Consider the following 9,949-nt stretch of genomic DNA (forward strand, 5'->3'; position numbering starts at 1 on the left):
TTTCATATTTTAAGACTGAAAGATTAGGTCTGCGACAAGGGTAAAATAATACAATAAAAGGCATTTTACAAGTTGCAAAGATAAATGATGAAGGCCTGGTAAAAAAAGTTTCCAGGACATTTACAGTGAGACCTTCATGTAACAAAAAGAAAAGTGTTCAAATCAATTTAAATAAAAAATGTAAAAATAAAATCGACCCCAGGGACATAAAAATACCCAAAGTTGAAAATAGATATTTGAATGCATTCTAATGCATTATTATTATAATGCATACTGTACATAGTGTCTGAAATATATTACTGTTAAACACACACACACACACGTTTGTTTCTGTGAATTGTGGGGACTTTCCATAGACTTCTATTACTTTTATACTGACCTAACAATATTTTCTATCCCCTAACCCTAAACCTACACCTTACAGAAAACCTGTTTGCATTGTTACACTTTCAGATAAACATCATTTACTATTTTTAATAATTTTTTTTCCCCTCGTGGGGACCGCAGGCCAGTCCTCACAATGTCAAAAATTCCAGGTTTTACTATCCTTGTGGGGACATTTGTTCCCCACAATGTAGCATAAACAAGTACTAACCCTAACCCTAACCTAAACCTAACCCTAACCTAACCCTACACAAAAATCAGATTTTATGTTTAAAAGTTTTGATGCCATTGTTAACTCTCTTTTAGGACAAAATATCACCACATCCCTTAAACTCCTCGAGCCTATAGCAAGTTTAGTGGAGTCAACAATGCGCAACCGCAGAAGTGTGCGCGCATTAACCTCTACTTGCCAGAGAACAAACCTCTACGTAGACTTCACTAAAATCGGCTGGTCAGGGTGGATAATATCTCCCAGAGGTTATAATGCGTACAGTTGCGCGGGCTCCTGTCCGTTTCCGCTGAGTGAAGGTCTACGGGCTACGAATCACGCTACTGTGAGATCCATCATGAATGCACTGAAACTATCACAGGAGGCGGGGAGACCCTGCTGTGTGCCAGATGTGCTTCACCCCATCAGTCTCCTGTACTTCGACGACGAGGAAAACGTTGTTCTGAAACAGTACGACGACATGGTTGCTGGCAGTTGTGGCTGCCATTAAAATACAGAATGACAAGATGTAAATGTATCTGTTTATGTGTAATGTCATTTATTTATAAGCATCGCATGTGCCGCACTTCAAATGTAAATTTAGATAGCATTAACATTAGTTGATATTTGTATGGGTATTTGTATGTCTAAACCAAATTAAAGATGTTTCATGCAACCAAATATGATAATATATTTTATAAGTATAAAACAGATTATCATTACTTTGAGTGGAGGATGTCTTTTCAGGCTTGAAAACTTCATATTGAAGCTCCACCCTTAGAGTTCAGCTACCACAAATCTACAAAACATTACTTTTTTTTTTTTTTGTATCATGCCGATTTGACAATTCAGCATTTTGTTATGTTAAAGGTAAGTCATCCTTAGAAAGACGTGCATATTGTCAGACAAGCTTGACCCTGATGAGTCATTCTGAGTTCCTTTAGCATCTGAAAATGTTACTACATGAACATTATCCAAAAATGTATGTCATGACAAATACCACATAATGTTGCAACCCAACTTTACAGTTGTTTTAGCAGGTCATAAGACGCTTGCAGAACTCCTATTCACCACTTGGTGGAGGCAGAATGGCATTGTAACGGCTAAGCGGGATGCACTTTGCAGACAAAGATGGCTAAAGCTGACTGAAATCATCAAAGTATTAGGTTAAAACAATGAGCGAAAGTGAGGAAGAACTGATTTTCCAAGGTTGTCCAGGTTAGTGGCATCGAGTGATTTGCTTGAGGCACTTAATAACAAGATGTTAAGTAGATATTCATGTGCAGAACTGTATTTTCAGCTTTGTTAACAGGTTGGTGCCATGCAGTGTCAATCAGATAATCTGTCAGAATAATCTGCAATGAGGACTACACTTTTTACTGCAAGTCATAAAGTCTGGCTTTCCCAAGACTAAGCAACATGTGATTGTTCTTCAGATAAAAGGTAGTGCAATCATCAAAATGAAATAATTGAACAATTGCTCATTGATGATGCTTTTATTGGAATGGTTCTTTTCTGAAGCAACAATCCATTTAAATATACTAATTCATTCCAAAATGCACCCAGAATGCAATCAGCATTTGTCAAATATACAATTTTAAGCATACAAAACACCTATGTTGACCTTTTCATTTTTGCAATACTTTTCTCCTGTGAAAAATACTGTGGACTAAATACTTCCAAAACTCAAATACAAGATGTATCAAAATAATCTCCTTCTGATTTTTTATGAAAGCAAAACTACTTTCAGTTAGGCAAATCTCAACTTCCTGTTACAAATAGACAAGTGCTTTTAGCGGTAAGAGATCTAGGCCTTACTTTAATAAGAATTAAACATTTACAATCCACGTCTTGTGCACTATAAACAAAGAACAGCATACATACTAGAAACACTTTCCCATGGCACACCAGACTGAAAACAAACAACACAAATCCCTGATTTCAGTCACATTCAAACTCTGGACAAACATCCACTGCTTCAGTCTGGATGTTTTCATCTCACACTATCAATTTCCTCTTCAGGTGTATGTTCTTGTGATATATACACAGGCTCAGAGTAAGGATTTACCTCTTCATTATGCGTTTTATAAAAGGTTTCCTGCATCTGTTTCCTGCTAGGTTCAAAGTCTTCCAGGTCATCAGGAGGAATCATAGATCCTCCAGTCCTGACAACAGATTTATGTGATGGTAGGGGCACTGGAACAAAGCCATGATACAGCATAAGTGGTGGTGTGTTCATCACCTCCAATGGTGGAGCTTGTCGCACAGCAGCCTCGGGAGATTGTACTGGAAGTTGCACGTAACTTTTTGTTTCCGGGTCAAAGAAAGTTTTCGTTTTGACCTGTACAGGCATATCCACCAGAAAGTATTCTCCAGAGTCAGGGTCCTGTAAAAGCTTCCTTTGAGTGATCGGGAAGGACTGTGTTACAAGATTAGTGGCTGGTGCATAAGTATGTTCAATGCTGTTGTGGCGCAAAGGTAATGCTTTTTGAGTAGAGTATTGTGATCCTCCTGTTGAATGAACTTCAACACCAGTTTTCCCAGTGCTGCTCGATATGTTTTCGTGCTTATCCCTTAAAAATCTATCTAGACTTTGAGTCCTATGTTCCAGTTTCTTGGGCAAGTATTTCTCATTGCTTCGGCCCAGTCTGTCACTGTCATGGCTTATTTGGCCATTCTCCAAATGATCCCAATGGTTTGATGTGCCTTCTAGTTGTTTCTCACTGCGATGGGTCTTTGAGTCACCAGTATCTTTGCCTTTGGTTGCATGTGGCACTTTTTTACTAGGATCATTCTCTTCTACGTTTTGGCTCTTGTGACCACTATGGCGTCTAGCATGCTTCTCGCTTCTTTGAGCTTTGTGCTCAAGCGTGTCATCAAGATGTTTGCTTTGCTTATTGTTGATTCTGTCACTGCTAAGCGACCTATGTTCTGATCTGTCATGTACTTTGTCAGTGCTGTGGTGCCTCCTCTCAGCCTTGTGAGCGACGCTTTTGTCACCTTTATGCTCAGATTTGCTTTTAGCTTCAGATTTTTGTATCCTCCGTGTGGTGAGCTTCAAGGCTCGGAGTAGAGCCTTTTCGGTTTTTGGAGGTACAACAGGCGGCTTGTTCTGACCCTGACCGTCGTTTCCACTGCTGGCTGAAGCAGATCTCTCGCTGGGTGCCTTGGATCCCTCTGCATCCTCTGTTGGTGCATTGCTAAAGATGTTCTCCTCCATCGTATCCCCTCCGCTTGTTTCATAGCCATCAATTCCCTCAGATAAAGTGCTCACAGCAGAGCGTCGCTCCTCCTCCTCAGACACAGAGGTACTTCCAACCGATGGCTTTCCGTCCTTGACTGTGACCAGGTGAGTTGCCGGAAGGGACAAGAACTGCATTGCTGGTTGGTTTGGTTGGGGGCTCTTGACTGATACAGCAGGCATCTCAACTTGAGAATGATCTTTGAAGAGGTCCAGACTGTCCTCATCTTTCTCAGATCTATTCAAGCAGTTGTCTTGTTGATCCTTGGAGGAAGTATGACTGTGTGGCATTTGTGTTAAGTTTCTAGCTGACTCAATCAAATTGTGCACCAATCCCCTTTTGTCCACATCACTAGGTGGAGAAACTACCCTGTCAGAGACATCTGACTCACTTTCATGGTTGCTTAATGAGCAAGAATCTATTGATGGTTTCTGGAAAGTCTCCTTCACCTTTTCATCTACTTTTTCTTTCATGTTGCAGACTTCTGCTTTCCTTAACAACTCTTCTGGTTGTGCCCCCTGTTTGGATTCGTGCAATAGAGAGGGTTCACTTGAGTTTGAAGAGTGACTGCTGTGATGTGTTTGTTTACCATTTAACGAAGATACGGTGTGAGACTGTCCAAGGATATCATACACTGTGATACTGTCCTTTCTGACTTTATCAGGTTTGAAAGAATCTGAGGACAGTGTTTCAGAGAGTTCCTCCTCAAGTTCGTCTACCGTTTTGACCCTTTCTGAGCTTGAAAGTCCAAGGAGTCCACTTAAGAAGTCTTTCACATAGACTTTTGGACCTTTGGATTTGTTTTGCTTGTCAGCACCTTCTTCCTTCTCGTTCGTTTTTACCTTGTCTTGCATTCCTTCATATATGTTGTTTGTGAGATCACCTACAGCCTTTTGGAAGTCTTGGGTGATACTGTGTTTCCTCTGTGGACTAGAATGTTCCTCGCCTCTTTCTGATTCTTTTGAAGAGCTGTTGGACATTCTTTCACTCACTGAATCCATCTCATTGTAGATAATGGAATAAGTGCCACTTTCAGCATCACTGACTGTGAGTTTTGGTGGAACAAATTTGTGTTTCATTTTGTCTTTTGGGGCCTTTTCATTGGGTCTCTCTTCCATAGACTTTTCAGAACATGTATCTTCAACAGGCAGGCCTTTCTGAACATCCTTGCGGTTCATCTTAATTTCTTTGTTGTACTTCTCTTTGAAGTAGAAATGTAGAACTGATACATTTCCTCTCACTGGGCCTCGACTGTTTGTTTGACTTGACTGAACTTTGCTTATTTCCCTACTTTCCATTATCTCAGTTTTGCCTGTAGTGTCACCTTCTCTTTTAAAGTCCAAATTACCTTCTGTCTTTTCACCTACTCTGTCATTACTCTGAGAATTACTTCTCCCTCTTCTTGGGGGTATCTCAGGTTTATAGGAACTACCCATTTTGTCAACACCCAACTCTTCTTCATACTGTTCCACTCCACAAATATCTCTACTTTCCAAATTATCTCCCATTTCTGTGCATTTCATTGCATGACTTACATTTTTATTCATTAACTCTTTCTTTTGGTGTTTTGTATCACCCTTACTGATATTATCTGTGTTGCTTTCTTGATGGTCTAGGCACAATCTGTCTCTCTCATTATATTTTATAGGTTCTACATGCTGGCACTGCCCATTAGATGCTTCCTGCTTACAGGGCCTGGCTAATTTTACCTCAGGCACATGACTTTCACCATGTTTGGCCATGTCTTCTGACTTTGTTTGCACAGTCTGCCAATTGGTTTTAAAAGCTGATACAATATTCTGACCTTTGCCATCTTTTGTACTTGTCCCCCTTTCATTCAGCATAAACATGCTAGGTAGTTGGTCCTCTCCACTGGTGGGTAACTCAAGATCATCTTGAGGTTTTTCACAACCACGTGCATTACTTTTCAAATTCCTTTGCTCTCGTTCAGCAATTACCTCCTCTAAAGCCATTTTGGCCAAGTCATACTTATCTATAACAACATTATCTCTCTTTAAGGCTGCAGTTGTCTTATTTGGCACTGGTTCCATTGATGCGAACAGTGCTCTCTTTGCAGAAGTGTTTCCTTTCACTGAGAAAGTTCCATCTTTTACTTTTTGCTCTCTTCGACTTTCCAAACCATTCTTTGATGTAATACTGCTCTGTTCTTTAGCTGTGGTAGCCTCTCCACTTACGTGAACATTTTCTTTCAATAGTGGTCCATCCACTGTTGTTTGAACTAGTCCTTTATTTTTACGTATTCCTTCATGATGCTCCTCTTGTCTTATCTCTTTCGTTTTTGTATTTTTGGAATGCCTGGACCACTCATCATTAACATTTTTATTTTTTATATCCATCAGCCGTTTTTCTGCATTAGAACTATCATCATGATCTTTATCATCATCTGTACTTACAAATCTCTGACTTTTAATGTAGTTGTTCTGCCGTGCAGAAAATGCATGCTTAGTTCCTGCCTCCTTTCTGTTGGGTTCTTTTTCTTTAACAGGGCTTTTCTGTGTACTGGCTGTTCCTCTAGTTTTCAACCTGTCCTTAATTTGATTTGTACCATCACTAATGGCTTGTTCTTCCAGTTTTGTTAAACTTACACTTGGGCTTTTTCCAGATTTGTTTTCATTAGTCCTTTCACTATTTAAACCTTCAGTGGGCTTTTTGGCATTTAGCGTTGACTCTAAGGTATCACTTTTGTTTCGCAACTCTACACCTTTCAACAATTTACTTGGATAATTATGCTTTGTGTCATGATCTTTGCTGGCTTTTTCGGTGAAAACCTGAGAGCTGGTGTCAACCACAGTTTGAGCATTTGCTCTGATCTCCTCAGGACTAGCTTTTTGGTAAAGTTGTAATGATGGGCATTTTGCCTTGTTAGTTGCAGGGCTCCTGTTTGATTTAAATTTTCCAGATTGAAGCAGACTCAGTGCCAAATAGTCATCTGGCATTCCACCATTCGCAGGAGAGCCAGTTTGAGTGTCTCCAGTTTCCAACAGGGGACTCATTGGAGATATAATGGCTTTGTGATGAGTAGGTGAAATTGTTTTAGCTTCTGAATCCTCTGGTATTTCAAGCAAATCTTTTGACCCTTCAGGCTGGGGAGACTCTTTACTTTGATTTGTCGCATCCAAACCTTTATACTTAGCTGGACAGTACATGGCCTTAACCCGTTTTCTGTTGTCCTTGAGATTGAACAACAAGCTTGATGCTATGGATTTGTACCCTTCTCTCTTAATCTCAGGTGACGGATGCAGTTCTCTCTCAGAGAGCGCTGGGATCTCCAGGGCAGTGGGCGAGAGCACAGTTTGCAGTATCTCTGAAGTTCCTGTCCCATGTCTGGAGGGTATCACCGGTGTCAACAGCTGTGAAATACTGAAAGGAGTTGAACTAGTGGAGGTCTGGTCCTCTATTGTCTTGACTTCTTTTTTAAATGCCTGTGCACTCCCGTCTCCAGCGTTTGTCTTTTCACAGGCCGGTGAGTTGATGGAATGCCCCACAGGAGCAGCACTTTTTGCTCTACTTTGGCTTTTTCGCCAGGGAACGCAAGCTTCCACTCTTTCTGAATTACATCTCTGTTCAGCAACAAGTGGAGGAGCTTTTGTAGGAATATTATGCTGGATGTGCCCGGACTCTTTCTCTGGTTTTGGGGGTACCTTAGGTGCTGCCGTTTGTACAGAAGCAAGTTGTGGTTTAAGTGGATGAGTCTCACTTTGTTTTGGACACTTTTCAACTTCTTTTTCAACTGATGGGGAAACGCTTACTTTATAGTGTCCATGTGCTGCAGTTAATTCTTTGTAAAGAGGTGAGTCATACCATTCAGGTGGCCTGTTGCTCAACACAATCTCCGAAATGTGCTCCTGCCCGATGGAGAATTTATTAAAATCCCTCCATGACAAAAACGGGCTTAATTCGCTGTGGAGGAAAAAGTTTATGCAATTCAGTTTTCGCAGTTTGTTGTGTTTGCTTTGTTTACTTTTAGAAGATTTTCCCGGGGGATTCGAAGCAACCTTGCTTGATTTCTTGCCAGACCCTTTTTCATCTGATTTAAGATGATTTTTGGCTTGGGAAAGATGTCCCGCTGTTAAACTGTGATAATCTGAAGAAAACTCGGAGAGCTCCCTTTGGATGCTGAGTAGAGCAGATTTGTCCCATGAATCACCATTTGTCATCTTGCTGCTCTCACCATTCTTTTTGGCTGCAAACGCTGCAAAAAGCGATGAGTCTTTGGATGACTTATTTGATCTACTCAGTGGATCATTCGCTCCATTAAGGGGGTACGAATTAAGTTTTTTGACAGCAGAAAAGGAGCTCTGCTTAGTCTTTATTGAGACGTCCTCCACCATTGGCTTGTGGCAGCTGACTAGAGAGGGGGAAAACTCTGAGTCATTGTAGATTGCTTCATCTCCAATGCACAGACTCTTAAAAGCTCGATCCGTCAGGCTCATGACCTCACGGTCTATTTCATCCATAAAGCTATCAAGATAGCGGAGGTGCTGCATGCTTGTCCTGTGGCGCTTCTCTTGGTTGCTCATGATGGATGCGTATTCCCAATTCCTTCAGTCTGACACAGAATTGACCTGGCTTGACACTTCTTGCATTGTCAACACCACATATTGGAGATTACATTGTGATTTCCCTGCAAAAAAAATTACAGAAATTATATCAGTTTTGGATTGTCAAAAATCATATTTTAAACCTACTAACTTTTATATTTAAGATGAAACCGTTTATTGTTTTGATCTCAGAGGTGGTTGGTAATCCTGCCTGTGACTATGTACAGTAAAGAAAGATACACCATGCCAAACACAAACTATTTTTAGAAGAAGGCAGATGTCTCTCTGCCCTTTCACATACACAGGCCACATGCATAACCCTTGGAAGTCATTTGGTAAAACAAATGGATTTTCAAACCTTGCAGGCTACTTTTCAGTGTGTCCTGTTCAACAGATCTGATTTTTAAAACGAAATACTTCTAAGCCTAAAATGTCAACATTGTTGAACTTCCTCAAACAAGCTATCCAACATTTTTTTCCAGCATTATTTGCACTACAGAGAACACAAATTAGTCATCATTCAGTTGTTCATTGCAGCTGCTGCACTGTGTGGTTGATCCGGGAATAACTCATTAACCCATATTTATCCTCTGACCTAAATCCATTAACCAGCACTCACCACTGCTTCTGTCTGTCATGGAATGGGAATGTGCCTTAAAAGTACTAAAATATGGCATTATTAAATATTTTTGTGTAACTCAGAGAGTTCAAATGCTGGCAAATCTTGAGATATATTTGTGAGAATTTAAAGGCATGCACTAAGTGGCCAAGACAATTTGGACAGCACAACATTTTTCCACCACCCATAATTCCGTATCAACTTGCAGTCGGGGTAATTTCCCCACATGTGTTATTTTATTTATGTGAAATGAAGATCTACAGTACAGCGATAAGGCCCTCAAGGAAAGCTCTTCAAAATAACAGGCTGTTCATCATAAAGTTATGAAAATGTCAAAGAGCAGCTGCTCTCAACGGATCTTAGCTTTTTATTATTAAAAGGAAAATATAGTTTACACTAAGAAAATTTCAAACAGAGCTTTTGTCAGGAAAGTAAGCACATTAATTTGACAGTATGAGATTAAAAGCCAGTCAAAGTTTATTCCTTACCTTTTTTTGAAGTTCTGTAGTTCGTCCTTGGACAAATCCATTCGCTAAAAAAGTATAAAAAAGACACAAATGAATCCTTAAAGGTAAATTTCACACTAGCCACCAAGTGAAGTCAGACTTTCCTGTTGCTCCATATAAGAACACTATAAAAAATGCTCTTTGCTGAACACAGCCTGAAGCTCATGGTAGAAATCCATGTTCAAGTAAGCGCTTGAAAAGACTGAAGGAGAAGGAACCGAACACACCCCACCGAAATAGTTGCCGGCAAGGCCAGAGCTGTAACACAGGAAGCGCAAATATCTGAGCGACTCTTTGGTATCGAGTGTGCAACAGATGAAATGCAAATGGTCATCTGCTATTTTGGTACCGGTAGCTTGAGTGCCATAGCTGTCTATACCTCTCCGATCCTACAGAAGCTACAACATTTCACATTAACACAGCCACGC

The 9,949-nt window shown here is 40.3% G+C and overlaps 1 protein-coding gene across 3 annotated transcripts; it reads right to left on the minus strand.

Annotated features, from left to right (window-relative positions):
* Positions 1–673: 673 nt before the first annotated feature.
* Positions 674–8,461, minus strand: LOC107719986 (uncharacterized). Of its 3 annotated transcripts, XR_001637573.1 has the most exons (3): positions 2,661–8,461; positions 1,316–1,391; positions 1,075–1,093 (listed from the first exon to the last, which is right to left on the minus strand). XR_001637573.1 is itself a non-coding variant. In XM_016527556.1 (2 exons), the coding sequence occupies exons 1-2, from the start codon at positions 8,373–8,375 to the stop codon at positions 1,377–1,379; spliced, it is 5,730 nt and encodes a 1,909-aa protein (XP_016383042.1). In that variant the 5' UTR covers positions 8,376–8,461; the 3' UTR covers positions 674–1,376. The 3 variants fall into 3 exon arrangements, 2 of the variants coding, with proteins under 2 accessions (XP_016383042.1, XP_016383034.1); XM_016527556.1 differs by having other exon boundaries at positions 674–1,391; XM_016527548.1 differs by lacking the exons at positions 1,075–1,093; positions 1,316–1,391 and having other exon boundaries at positions 2,081–8,461.
* Positions 8,462–9,949: the final 1,488 nt, after the last annotated feature.

This window comes from Sinocyclocheilus rhinocerous, unplaced genomic scaffold (assembly GCF_001515625.1).
Source record: "Sinocyclocheilus rhinocerous isolate Xijiao unplaced genomic scaffold, SAMN03320098_v1.1 scaffold792, whole genome shotgun sequence".
NCBI lineage: Eukaryota > Metazoa > Chordata > Actinopteri > Cypriniformes > Cyprinidae > Sinocyclocheilus > Sinocyclocheilus rhinocerous.

Bases quoted from the DNA above. Each gene is read 5' to 3' on its own strand.
- LOC107719986 (XM_016527548.1), bottom strand. From the start codon at position 8,375: ATGAGCAACCAAGAGAAGCGCCACAGGACAAGCATGCAGCACCTCCGC.